This window comes from Cnephaeus nilssonii (genome assembly GCF_951640355.1).
Source record: "Cnephaeus nilssonii genome assembly, chromosome: 19".
Taxonomy (NCBI): Eukaryota; Metazoa; Chordata; class Mammalia; order Chiroptera; family Vespertilionidae; genus Cnephaeus; species Cnephaeus nilssonii.
The window spans coordinates 23,023,558-23,037,952 of NC_137090.1; the positions used below are offsets into that span (position 1 = coordinate 23,023,558).

The window sequence follows — 14,395 nt, forward strand, 5'->3', positions numbered from 1 at the left end:
TTTCTCCATTCCTGGAATCCTCTCCCTACCCTACCCTCAGTATGGGGTAAGAAAGCAGGGGAACATTTGGGGGCCGTGGGATGTATGAGACAGGAGTGGCTGTGTCCTGTTTGCATGACAGCTTAGAGGTGGTCTCTGACCTACCTTGCCTTCCTCCCCCTTTCTTGCTTTTCTTTACCCCTAGAGCAGATTTCTAAGCAGTATGTGTCCAAAATAGGAAGGGAAGAGAATTGTGGGAGGTAATTTCCTAAATATGGGCTGAGAGAAACATTTTTGTCCTTCGAAGCCCAGGGCAATGGCCCCTTGTCACAGCCTGAGGAGCATGCTTTTGCTCTGAGAGGGGCACCAGACTGCAATTCCAGGGGATATGTTGTGTTTGTTTTTTTAAAAAGCTATTTTCTAGCTTGAATTTTCTTGCAGGCAGTAAAAAGCAGGGTTTGGTTGTGTGTGTTTTTTTGTTGTTGCTGTTTGTTTGTTTTTTGCCTGAGTCCCCTGTCCAGGGTGCTCCAGTTCTAGCCTGGCATTCTTTCCCTTCCAGGTTTGTGGGGGAGGTCAATCCTAAAACAGGTCTCCTTCCCCTATGCAGCCACTCAGGAAGGGACGTATGTATGACAAGGCACACTAAAGTGGTGGTCTCTCTTGGGGGGTGGGGGAATATGTGGGGAGGGGTTTGGGATGGGAATGGGGGGATGAGGACAATTATGTGATACCATAATCAATAAAGAAATTAAAAAACAAACAAAAAAATAAAGTGGTGGTCTCTCATTGATCTTGAAGGCATTTGAAGACTGTGAATGTCAGGGATTCCTACTTCCCTTGGGTTCCTCAGTAAACACTGGGGAGCTGAGGGTTCCCTAGGAAGTTCAGCTGTGGGATGCAATTAGCCTGGGCTGTACCCAAGAAGGGCATGGGGCATCTTTAACGTCTGTTTTCTGGATCCTTTTGAGGTTGTTTCTGTTTAGGGGTTTTCAGTTCCCTACAAGTGACTTCAAACAGATACTGGAAGGGTAGACGGCTCTGTAAGCACACTCATCTCTTATTGTTGCTTCTATTTACAAGTTTGTCTGCCCCTCTAGGCTGATCACCAAGGAGAGACTAACTTACTCATCTTTGCATCTTTTCTAGCAATGCCTGCCACATAGCGGGCAGTCAGGGAATGCTTGATGAGGAAAGAGAATATTAAAGGATTGTATCTTTCCATGTGCCTGAATGCAATTAAATTGATCCTATTAAGTCTTTATATTCTGAGTCTAATGGTAGATTTGAGGTTTTCTGTATCAGTTCCAAGTGTCTGAGTATGCCCTCATCTTTGAACAGCAGAGATATCAATAGCGATGGGTGTGAATAGTAGTAACCCCCTCCCCACCCCCTTTTCCCTGTTTAGACAAGGCTACTTGGAGAAACTGCATAATCGATCTTTATTTATGCACAACCATAGCGATTTCTAATTATCCCTATTAGTAAAGATGCCAGCAGCCTGCCGTACGCTTACACAGACACATCTCTGATGTAGGATTGCCAAATCCTGGCCGCTGCGGGGCCGAAGTCTTAAACCCGGCCCCTCCAAATGGAGAAACGCCAGACCTGCTTTTAGCCCCAGTCTGTGCATGCCCGAAAGCGCACCTGAAGCTCCAGACGCTGACCCTAGACTCCCTTCTTCCCAAAGCAGCCACCACGGGTCACGGCTACACTACACTTTATTTCCAAGCACATCTCGGACAAATCTTCAGGAATATTTTATTCGAGGGGGACAACGGCTCGCATCGCTACCCCTGCTGAGCGTCGGCGTCAGCCACGCACCCGTGCGCGTTCCCGCGCCTCCCAACAGGCCCCTCAACGCGCACGCGCGGCCGGTCGGCGACCAGCCCTTCAGCCTCGCGGGCGCTTCCGCCTTCATTCTCGTAGTGACGCCGAGGCCCCGCCCCCTCCCGGAAGTTGCCCGCCGGGAGCTGGGCGCCGGGCTCCGCGCGGTTCCTGACGGGCTCTGGGAGGCGTCTCCCGGAGGGAGGACCCAGCGGGGAGAGAGCGTCCCGAGCTAGGGCCACACGTTCACGTGCGCGGCCCGGAGCGGAGTGAGACCGGGTGACCATGGCGGGGTCGCAACCCCTGGCGCTGCAGCTGGAACAGCTGTTGAACCCGCGACCACGCGAGGCGGATCCAGAGGCCGACCCGGAGGAGGGTGAGGTGACGGGGGCCAGGCCACGTGCGGGCCCGGGCCGCGTGTGAGGGCCGCCTCCTTCTTCCTGTGTGGGGAGAAACTGCCCCCCGCCCCCGGAGGGTTGCCCCGGGCTGCGGAGGACGGCTGGGCTGCTGACACGCTGTCCGCGGTAGACTCGGTGCTCGGGTGGGCGGAGCGTCCCGCGGACTGTGGCTCGGTGACTGGGTCCAGGGCTGTCGCCGGGAACCGGAGTCTGGTCGCAGGTTGGGAGTGACTTTCAGGATGCTCTTACAGGAATTGTGTTAGAAATGAGGAGGAGGAAGTCTCCTCCGGTTTTTAAACCCTGCCTGTCCCTAAGAACTTAATGGAGAATAAAGAAGTAGATTTCCATGGTGCTGCTTAAGTCTCTTTAGGCCTCAGGACCCTTGCTCAGGGGCTGATGGAGGGAGACTCAGTTCGGTATGCTCAGGTTCAAGGTCTAGTTGGGAGTAATCCTGCTTTATTTAGACTTGAGTCCGAAAAGTGTGAGGAAGGGGGAATAATGAAGGATAAATGTGAGTGCTGGACTGCGTGTTAGGAATATCAGTTGAAGGAACTGGGGCTATTTAGCCGGGGTAAGCGAAAAAAAACAAAACACAAACCCAAAACCTCCCCGAGGGATAGGATGGAGTGAGGACAGAACATGATGATGGCTGACAGACAATGTTTGAGTGACTGTCATACATGGAAGAGGAATTATACCCTAGTTTTATGTGATCCAAGGCATAGAAATATATACTACTTAGTAGATACAGTTGGCTTTCTGTTCAGGAACAGCAGTAAGGTAGAGGACTACCTTGGGAGGTAATGAGTTCCCTGTTCCTGGAAGTTGGTAGGGATTTCGTAGAGGACATTCAAGTATGAATTGAAAGGGTTGGACAGGGTTACCATTAAAGTTGGAGATTCTGATTGCTTTTCCCTTCACCCCCAGCCACTGCTGCCAGAGTGATTGACAGGTTTGAGGAAGGAGAAGATGGGGAAGGTGACTTCCTGGCTGTGGGTAACATTAGAAAACTGGCATCAGCCTCCCTCTTGGACACAGACAAAAGGTATTCTGGCAAGACTACCTCTAGAAAAGCTTGGAAGGAAGACCAGTGGGAGCATCCTCTGTCAGGTTCTTCTGGTGAGTGGATACATTTGCATGTTTTTTTTGGGTTTTGTTTGTTTTTTGCATGGTACTCTTTCTCTTTCTTCCCTAATTTTTTAGGGTTAAAATTCCCCCTCCCCCTTTTAATGAATTTTGCAAGACTAGTCTATGTACCCCCACCTATGATCTTAAGAGAGATCATTGATTTAGCTTTAGAAAGGGCCTTAGAGGTACTTAATTTCCACTTCATAAGGAATCAAAAGCCTGAAGGTATTAAGTTGCTACACTCCTTATGTTTAATAGTTCACTGTAAAACGGAGTAAGAGAAAAGGCAGTGCATATTGGACATTGAAGAGGCTGTGTATTGAAAAAGCATTGCCTCTGATAAGCGTGCTATTCAGGGATTTTGATCCTTTTCCTTCAGTTTTTCAGTGTTACATTGGGTCACTTTATGACATTAATTTGTGAAACTCATCTTTTGCCATTACAAAAATAACATAATCCTTCCCTATTCCCTGCAGGAGTGTTAGAAGATGTGAGCTTATAGTTTTAAAGCAGAGTGGAAGAAGTGGTTGCATATGGTAATTACTGAGTGGATGCCATTTGATTTTCATTAAAGAGATCAGAGGTGCTATGTTGAGAATCCGCAGATAATAGAAAACAAACTTTCATTTAGGTTATGATATATATATATATATATATATATATATATATATATATGATTTAGTCCTTGATATAGTTCTGCAAGTTCCTGATAACCTCATTTCACAATTTTTGCCTAGAGACTGCTAAAGAGACCAGTATAAGACAAATATTATAGTACTTATTGTGTTGTCACCATGTGTAAGGCACGGTAGAAAACGCTTTAAATTAAATTCCAAGAATCTGGGACACAGTAAGTCTTCAAAAAATGTTATATCAACATTATCATTACTTACATAATTTCATTTAATCTTTCCAATAGCCTTGTGAGGTTGATACTATTTATTCCCATTTTACAGATAAAGAAATGGAGGGATAGATTGGTTAAGTAACTTGTTTAAGGTCATATAGGTAGTAAGTGGAGGATCCCAGACTTAAGTAAGGCAGTCTGACTCCAAGAGTACTCTTAATTAGTACTCTGTAGGAATGTTTCTTAATTTGAAAAATTGTATACCTTTAAAGAACTTTGCATTTAGTTTTTGTATTTGTATATTTGAAAGATTTCCCTGTGTCTTTAGTTTATATATAGTTTTTAAAAGAAGTACTGAAGGCCTCTCCACGTTTTCATAAAATATTTTATTGAAGAAAGTTGTTGGTAACTGGTCCCTGTGTCTAATAATTATGTTTGCTATACGTAGGACCCTTATGTTCTACCATGTAAGAGATAGGATAATCAGTGAAAACCCTAATCAGGCGATACCCTAAGGAAAAGTAAAATCAGGAGCTGTAATTAACATTCTATTTACTGTAGGATCAAGTTCAAACTCCTGATAGCAACTCTGTAGTCATATCTCCTACCATTCTGCACTCTAGTGTACTTTTATGGTGCTGGATCTTTGCATATGCTGTTTTCTCTTTCCCCTTTCTCTATATGATGAGCTGTTACTTACACTTAATAAGTAAAATTATAATGTCTCCTCCTACACATGAAGCCATCTCTCACCTTTGCAGGTGAGTTAAGTGGTTCCTTATGACATTGTAACATAATTACTGGTGTGCATATCTACCACTCCCACCAGACTATGAAGCCTTCCTCATAGGTATCACATTCTATTTGTCATTCCTTAGCATTTTTCTATGCCTGGCTCATAATAGGTGCTTAATCTATATCTTCTATATTTATAAAAGCCTAATCTATATTTATAAAAGCCTAAGCGACCGTAAGACCGAACGTCTGGTCAACTGGTTGCTGTGATGTGCACGGACCACCGGGGGGCAGACGCTCAGTGCAGGAGCTGTCCCCTGGTGGTCAGTGCACTCCCACAGTGGGAGCGCCACTCAGCCAGAAGCTGGGCTCATGGCTGGCGAGTGCAGCTGCGGCAGCGGCGGGAGCCTCTTTTGCCTCCGCAGCAGTGCTACCAAGCGGCTGAGGGACCCCACCCATGCATGAATCTGTGCACCAGGCCTCTAGTAAGTATATAATAAATTGTGTACATTTGTGTGATAGAAATTATGCATTTGGGATAGTTAATGATAATGTATATGTTTTTAGATGCAGTTTTGAGAAAACTGGTAATTCCCTCACACCATTGAAATCTGACCATTCTTCAAGGTCCAGACCAAGGACTATCTCTTCCTATTTAAGTATACTTAAATTCACTTTTCCCACAGTTAAAATCTCCCTCTTCTCTGGGTTATCAAAACTTTGTTAAAGCTTTTAAGTCTTTTCTGTATTATAATTTTATGGGTCTTTCCCACTAGAACCTTTATGTTAGGATTGGATTTATGTTTTGTTTATCTTTGCTTCTCCATTAGCATTTTATAGGTAATAGGTGTATAATAAATATTTATTGGATTGAGTACAATGTATAATACTACTACTTTAAAAAAAATAACTGCCATGGCCCTTTAGATGAAATGAAAAATACAGCCTGGTATTTGCCTCAAGGTAACATCCATTTTCTTTCCTTCTTCTCTCCCTTGTTTAGACAAGGAAATATCTGATGAGGAAGAGTCTGGAGATGGCGACTCAGAGGGGCTGGGTCTGGAGGAGTCTGATGAGGATGCCATGAGTGTTGCTGAGGAACAGGAGTGTGGTGATGATGGGGACAATAGTCTGGCCTGGAGGAAGGGGAGCAGAAGCCACTCTGGGAAAACACCAGGCTTCAGTATCCAGAATATCAGTGACTTTGAAAAATTTACTGAGGGAATGGATGACCTTGGTAGCAGTGATGATGAGGAAGATGAAGAGGAGGAGAGTGGCATGGAAGAAGGGGATGGTGAAGAAGATTTAGAGGGTGCCAGTGAGGAAGACAGGGCTGAAGACAGGAACAGTGAAGATGATGGTGTGGTGATGACCTTCTCCAGTGTCAAAGTTTCCGAGGAAGTGGAGAAAGGCAGAGCTGTGAAGAACCAGATAGGTTTGTACATGGTTTGCTTATTTTCCAAAGTGCCTGCATTTGATGTCCTTTTTGTTTGTTTGTTTTTGGCTGTTCGTTCTCTCCTGTGTCCTTCCAATTAAGTTTGTGACATGCCCCACTTACCTAGAAGCCTAAAGCCCCATTCCTCTATGCTTAGCCAGCCATTTCTACACTGAGCTGCTTAGTTGGTTCTGCTCTAGTACTTCCGGCAACTGTGGAAGATTGAAGAGGAGAGTGTTTTCTCCTCTCTTTGGGCTTAGCATTTTCTCTCATGTAGCACATATTTGCTTCTAAGATACTGAATTTATTTCCTATAACAGAGAGTGTTTCCATGGCATGAAAAACTGTGATAAAGTTGTGTTGCTTAGAGACAGACTGGTGTGATTTCCTGTCCTTTCCCCCCTCTCCTCCCCAGGAAGATTATATAACTGAGGAATGGAATTATTTTTTCTTTCTCAGCATTGTGGGACCAGCTCTTGGAAGGAAGGATCAAACTGCAAAAAGCTCTGTTGACTACCAATCAGCTTCCTCAACCGGATGTTTTCCCTGTTTTCAAGGACAAGGGTGGCCCAGAATTTGCCAGCGCCTTAAAAAATAGTAAGCATACTTATTGGGATACTTTGCATCACCACAGAGTTGAAAAAGAGAAGACGTGGTTTTCATGATAACATGGTATAAAATAGTAGTTTTTAACTTAAAAAAAAAGCAATATAATTCTTTTATCAAATGAAGATAACTTTGGTTGAAATGGATTGGGTGCTGGAGTCATGTCTGTTCTGTTTTTCTTACCTCTCCCTCTGCTCCTTGGCTTTCTGAGTTACTTCTTTTAATGTTCAGAGAACACTCGCTGAAAATCTACTGTTAGAAAATGAAAAGGAGAGAAGGAATGACTACAATCAGTTCATTTAAGTTGGTTGTATCACATACTTAAAAGATGCCTTGTTTTGTTTTTGTTTTTATTATTGTGTGGTTTCTAGAAGATGCTAAGATCTTACTCAAATCTTCCTTTGAGTTGCATAGAGTGAGGCAAGATGATGACTGCAGAAGGAGGAAAAAAGTTTTAGAAGAGAATTGCTGAGCTGTGAAGGCCAAAAATTTTAGGAGAAAAGAGGAATTTAGGAATATTTTGGTTCCCAGTCCCCTCATTTTACATATGAAAGAACTGTGGCCCAGAGAGAACCAGTTGCTGAGAATTACAGAGTTTGTACATGCAAGGCAGAGAGAAAACTCCAGCTTTTCTGCCTCCCGTGTGCTGTGTGCCTGTGTGCTCAGTGGCACCAAAAGACTGGGGTAGAGAGAGATTTGGGGCTAGTGCACTGTGGTTGGGATCTCTATTCCTCATTTACCTGCTGAGGCTTAGTGTTTTCATTTGTTCTTTAAAACTTATTTTTATCTTATAGCATTAGGGTTGGAAGGGAGCTGAGGAGGATTTGATACCTACCTTTAGGGAGCTTAAGCCATTCCAAATAAATAGGATTTCTAGGGAAGGAGATTTTGTGGACCTTTCACGTAGGAAAACATGTGGTTTAATTAGAAATTACTTCCTAGAGTCCAGTCTTTAGATTGTATGTCCTGCCATACTTGAAGTCTGTTTCCTATGTGAAAGTCCTGGTTAATCCTTCAGAAACCCTGCAGATACTGTGAGGGTGGGTCTTTTATATCCATCTCCCAGCTTTTCCCCCTTCCTCCCTTAAATGATAGATGGCCAGTTTTCAAAATTTTTGAGATTTTTGGAGCATTTCTCTGCTATCTTTGACCTAATCCCTGGTTTGCCTTGGAATGAGACCTAGATTATCTGAAATGTTTTTGTTAAAGGCCTTTTCCATTTTGTTACTTAATAGTCTTTTTGCTTGAGCCTTTCCATTTTTTTTAAGTCATCTTAAAATATTGATATTTTAAGATTCAGTATCATGTATAATGGACACATTTTTATCCTTGGATATAATTTAGTATCTTTAGCAATTTTAGCGTTATATTTAACTTTTACAACAGTTCTGATTTTTTTTTTTTTTTTTTTGGTGTTTAACCAATTGCCTCTTTGCCTCATTGGTGAACTCCAGTTAATCTGATGGATGCCTATTAATTTGACGGGGTGGGCTATGGTGGAAGAAGGAGAAGAAAGGAATGTTTGATACCATATATTTTAAGATGGGAGAGTGGGGAGTTTTCTGATAACCAGAATTTCTGCACATCTTACAGGTAGTTAATTTTTGTTTGTTTTCAACCTTCTGATGACAATATGACATAACATGTTATATACCTGCCTGTCTTGGTAAACAGACTTTAAGAAAAATGTCTTGACTATTTTATTCTGAATGAAGAATTTATACTGTGTAGTAAAGCTGGTATGGAACATAAGCTGAATTTGTGCTGACCTCAAGTAAACATTGGAACTTAACTGTCTTTAAGTAAATCTCTTTTCAGTTTGCTTGGTCTTGCAGTAGTTAAAGTCAGACTGTGTGGGTTTAGATTCCATCTCTGTGACCTTGGGCAGGTTACTTAACATCACACTAAAATGGTGATAATAAGGTTGTGAGATTAAAGGACATGATATAAAGCCTTAGCACAGTGTCTGGCACATAGCACACTACAAATGTTAGGGATGGGTATTATCTTTTTCTGCTGAAAGAGGTATTTGGCAGTGTTCAGCTATGTGAATGATGGGCATCATTGTAACAAACTATCCCCACTGTCTTCAGTGTTTTTTGACTTTTTATTAGTATTTATATTCCCTATATAATCTAAATTAACCATTTGTGCTGGAAAGTGGGTAGTGTTTTATTCAACTACTAGAGGCCCGATGCACGAAAATCATGCAAGAGTAGGCCTTCCTTCCCCGGGCTGCCAGCACTGGCTTCCCTCTGGCACCCGGGACCCAGGCTTCCCTCACAGCCCCGGTTTTGTCGGGAAGGTCATCATCCGGTCTAATTAGCATTTTGCCCTTTTATTATTATAGATAATACTTACAATTCAGCTTATGCCTACGGAAAGGTGAGCAGATATTTCCTTATTGCCAAACCCAGCCTGTTGCCTCCCTGAAACGTTCAGTCTTTCCTGAAAATATTTCCCGTTGACTTTGGTGACATTACATATGCTGTTTGGGTTCTCCTGCCTTTCTGATTTCTTCTCATCTCAGACTCTTCTTTTATGCTCCCAATGTCAGTTTCATTGCATTTAGGATCCTGTTCTCAAGTAGTGTTTTCTTGATATATTCTCTCCTTGGCACTGTCATTTACCTCATAGTCCTAACAATAGTCTCTAAATCAGCAGACTTCCAGCTGTATTTTAGCCACAGTAAACTTCTGAGCATGTCTTTGTACCTTCAGTACCCTAATGTCTACTTTTCAGAAACTAAACAAATATCTCCTTCCTTCAACAACACACATATGCACTTAGTTCCCAATCACCTTGACGTTACATGTTAGTAATTAACTCTTTAACTGTGAAGTAATTTCAAAGACATTTTTAAAATATCTTAGTAGCAGCATAGTGGTAAACCATGAAGTAACCTTGGCAAAATTAAGGGATCTTCGGTATACAAAACCATTTCTCTAAAGAGATTAGCTTTTCCTCTGATTTTCTTTTAAAAAGTTCTCCAGTATTAGGAGGAAGGTCTTTTATGTTGGTAACAACGATATACAAGGAAGAGTGCAAGCTACTTAAGGAAAACTCAGCATGAGTTATTTAAAACTTTTCATTATGGGATATATCAAACCTACATAAAAGAGAGAATTGTACAATGAACTCATATACCGTTACCAGCTAAGTAATATCAATCTTACTTCATCTGTACTTATACTAACTCTCCCCTTATTTCTGGATTATTTTGAAGCAAATACCAGACATCCTATTATCAGTAAATCAGCATGTATCTCTAAAATAAAAGGATTTTTTTTTAAAATCACAACATCAGTATTTCACATAAAAACATTAACAATGATTTCTTAATAAGCATAACTGATTTTAATGAATGGGGAATTGAGAGAACATTTTTGTAACAGGCCCTCTCTACTGTCTTTTTCAGAGTTTGCTCTATAGCTTTAAATGAAGTGATTAAAGGAAAGCCAAACTCCAGCCATAATAAGTTGACCTTTTAGTGAAATGCATGTTATTAATGTATTTAATGAGATGCATTACAAACTGCAGTGAGCACCATGTTTCATTACAGGTCCAAATGCAATATCATTAAAGACCTTTAATAGAAACAATGGTTGACATTTTGATATTTCCCATAAGCAAAAAAAATCCAAGAACACAGTATAATGTAATATAAATATAGAGGCAGTGTTGGAATTTTTTGCTTGCCTAAGAGTATAAAAACAAATTCCATTATTAATAAATCACATTTTGTTTGCCCCCCTCATCTTCCCACATATGATTCATACTCATCTTCTCATCTCTCTGTGCTCCTTCCCCTGGCCCCTCAACTATTTTGACTTGAATAGACTGAAAACTTTAATTCTTAATTGACCCTCAACACTAATAGATATCTTAAAGAGTAACTTTTAAAATTTTGAATAAGTCATGGGCAACCACAGTGTCTTGAAAATGTTCCTGTTGTTTTTATATTTTATTTATTTTTAAGTAGGCAATACATTCACATGGCTCAGAATTCCAGAGATACTAACAGCTACATAGAATTCTCCTTCCCATTCTTGCACCGCCCCCCACCTCCAGTTCTCTATCCCATAGGCAACCGATGTTATCAGTGGAACTTCTCCCTTTAATTACTTAGTTGCCTTAGGTGACTAATTCATGAACATCTATTTCAGTGTTCTCTCTCAATTAACACTTTATGGGTTCATGACAGAGTTCTCACAAATGGTCTGTAGAACCCTGAAATATTTTTTAATTACTTGGAATTGGTTTAAGTATTGCTTGGGATGAAGGCACTTGCAAGTTTCTCCAAGAGTAGCATTGTATAGAATTAAGGACCTTTATCACTGTGGACTTCATTTAGCCAAGATCATATAAGATTGATCTTTTTGTTTCAGATGATGGCTGTCGTTTTTTTAAATAGCTTTACTGTTCTAATTATAAAATTATGTTACGCTTACTTCAAAAATTCAGGAAATATATCTATATATATAAAAGGCTAATATGCAAAGTGTCCCTCCCCTTGGGAGTTTGACTGCTTGCTATGATGTGTGCTGACTATCAGAAGTGGCGCAGAACGAAGGAAGGCCCCGGCCGGCAGCCAGGGAAGGGAGGCCCCAGCCGGCATCCAGAAGGCCCCACTTGGCCCTGATCGCCGGCCAGGCCTAGGGACCCTACCCGTGCACAAATTTCGTGCACCGGGCCTCTAGTAAAAGCATAAAGAAAAAAATAAAGTTTACCTGTATCCTGCTGCCCAGAGATAATCACAGTTGTTATTTTGATGAATATCCTTTCAGACCTTTTTCTGTGCTTACCCACACACACACACACCCCTTTTTAAAATGAAATTGGACTCTTAAAAATATGTATTATTTTGTAAACTTATTTTTTCTATTTAACTTATCATTTCATGTTAGTATATTTAGATGTACATCAGCATTTTCAGTGGCTACAGAATATTACACTTTATAGATTTACTGCAGTTTGTCTAACCAATCTATATTGATGGATGCTTAAGTTCTAGTTTTTCACTTTTATAAAGTATGCTTTGATAAACATCCTTGTACATACATATCTGTGCAGTTTGTCTAAAAGTAGCACTGTCCAATAGAAATGTAATGAAAGCCACATCTGTAATTTTAAATTGTCTAGTAACCACATTATAAATGTAAAAAGACAGAGGCAAAGTTAATTTTTGTAAAATCTTATTTAACCTTACATGGCAAAAAATTTATTATAATTTTAACGTGTAGTCACTATACAATTACAAATGAGGTATTTTACGTATAGTTTTCCATGTTAAGTCTTGAAATTCTAAGTGTATTCTACATTTTCAGTGCATCTCAAAATTTGGACTAACCACCTTTCAAGTGCTCAATACTCACTTGTAGCAAGTGGATACTGTATTGGACAGCACAGATCTGCATTCCCAGGAAATGGAGTTGCTAGGACAGGTATTGTATGGTACCTTTTATTAAAAAAGGCTTTTGGAATATGTTGAGAAATTGGCCCTAGAAGAATTGTAACAATTGAAATTACCATCTGTAAGTTATGTCCTGCACTCCTGCCACCACAGAATATTATTTTTTTAATTTATTTTTTTCTTTATTGATTAAGGTATTACATATATGTCCTTATCCCCCCATTGCCCCCTCACCCCCAGAATATTATTTTTTGATCTCTTCTTTTTTCCTAGGTGGGAAATGAAAGCAATCATGTCTTCATGATAACTTTCTATTTGATATTTACATCATACCTGTTGACTTAGCATTGAAATATAGGCTATGTTTTGTCTTATTTATTAGCAAATGAGCTCTGTGTAGGAAGACATTTGGTCCCTCTTGAACTACTACCTATTTTGTCCAACCTGGTTAATTAGGCACTTATATTATGTAGAGAGTAAAGCAAGTGCTTTTCCAAAATAACCAAGTAGTGCAACCAGGAGCAGAGTGTCAGACTTCCCCAGTGATTCCTCTTGCCCTGAAAAGATGAGATGGAGCTGTGAAAGCTTCAAAATTATGGAAATTTGTTTTGTTTTGGATTTGTTAGGAATTAGGGTTGTCTTTAGCTCCAGAAACAATTAGTAACTCATTAATAGTAATGAGTTAGATAAGGCAGCAACCCTGGCTAGTAGTGAGTTCCAGGTAGGATCACTCTGTTGTATACGATGAAGTTGTACACCGAATATTGGGAACTTTGTATGGACATTTAATTAACCTTTCACTATATTCCTGGCCAAAAGAAAAAGAGGGAGAGAGGAACAGCTTAAATAGTACTAGCAATTCTGCCTGCCATTTTATTGAGTGAGTGAGTGCCCTGGAGTAAGCATGAGAGGGCAGCTGGATCAATTATTTTCTGTTCCTGAATACCTCTCATCAGACACACTATGTATGAATCCAGTGTTTAAAGTTATAATATGCAAAAAAAAAAAAACCCCACAAACAAACCCACACCAAAGTGACAGCATGCAGTCTTTGTATAATGGTCCTAAACACAATTATTCGTTTAATCAATGAAGTAGCTGCGTGTTCTAGTGTTTGAGGGGAGGAACTGAATATGTTGAACTTGTGGAGAGACAGCATGGTGCTGAACTTTATGGGCAATTTTAGGGATTTTTAAAGTAGTTTTGTTAGAACTTGATTTTTGCTTTATTCTCACACTTTAGATTTCAGAGCCTAACCATTGCATAAAATGCTTACTCTATTGTTACTTACATCTTAAAACCTATTCTTAAATCATTTTATGAAAATTATACTTGAATATGATAAACAGTACAGAAGCATTCTGGAAGACAAGAGTTCTTTGCCTTATATTTAATCTCATTCTATTTCTGTTTTACTCCTGTAATTGTAGATACTTTGTTTTATGTCTCTATTCTCTGGTATGAAAGATGAGAATGTGCCTGACAGGGTAGGTAAATGAGGATTGAGAATTGAACATTTAGTTTTGCAGCATGGTGGTCATCTGTGATCTTAATGAGCAGTTTTAAAAAAATATATTTTTATTAATGTCAGAGAGGGAGGGAAAGGGAGAGAGAAATAGAAACATCAATGATGAGAGAGAATCATTGATTGGCTTCTTGCACCACTCCTACTGGGGATCAAGCCCACAACCCCTACACATGTCCTGACGGGGAATTGAACTTGTGACCTCCTGGTTCATAGGTTGACGCTCAACCATTGTGCCACACTGGCCAGGCTAGTTCTTTTTTTTTTTTTAATTGTATTTTTAACCTCTTTTGCTTTCTGAATGTTCCTTTTCAATATCTTACCTAATAATAGACAAACATGTAAATTTACCGTACCTTCGCTACGCCCATAGCCCATCAGAGTGACTATGCAAATTAACCCCCAAAAAAGATGGCGGTTAATTTGCATACATAGGCGCCCAGCGCCTGTGTCCCAGGAACATCCTGGCACCCAGGTCACTGTGAGGTAAGGCCTGGTGCAGGAG

The 14,395-nt window shown here is 40.5% G+C and overlaps 1 protein-coding gene across 1 annotated transcript in view; it reads left to right on the top strand.

The window, feature by feature from the left end:
- The first annotated feature begins 1,943 nt into the window (after positions 1–1,943).
- Positions 1,944–14,395, top strand: part of AATF (apoptosis antagonizing transcription factor) — a 90,744-nt gene continuing 78,292 nt past the window's right edge. The window contains exons 1-4 of the mRNA XM_079798431.1: positions 1,944–2,179; positions 3,129–3,320; positions 5,915–6,346; positions 6,806–6,943. Of these exons, the coding sequence (XP_079654557.1) occupies positions 2,089–2,179; positions 3,129–3,320; positions 5,915–6,346; positions 6,806–6,943 (853 nt within the window). The 5' untranslated portion in view covers positions 1,944–2,088. The remainder of the gene's footprint in view (positions 2,180–3,128; positions 3,321–5,914; positions 6,347–6,805; positions 6,944–14,395) is intronic.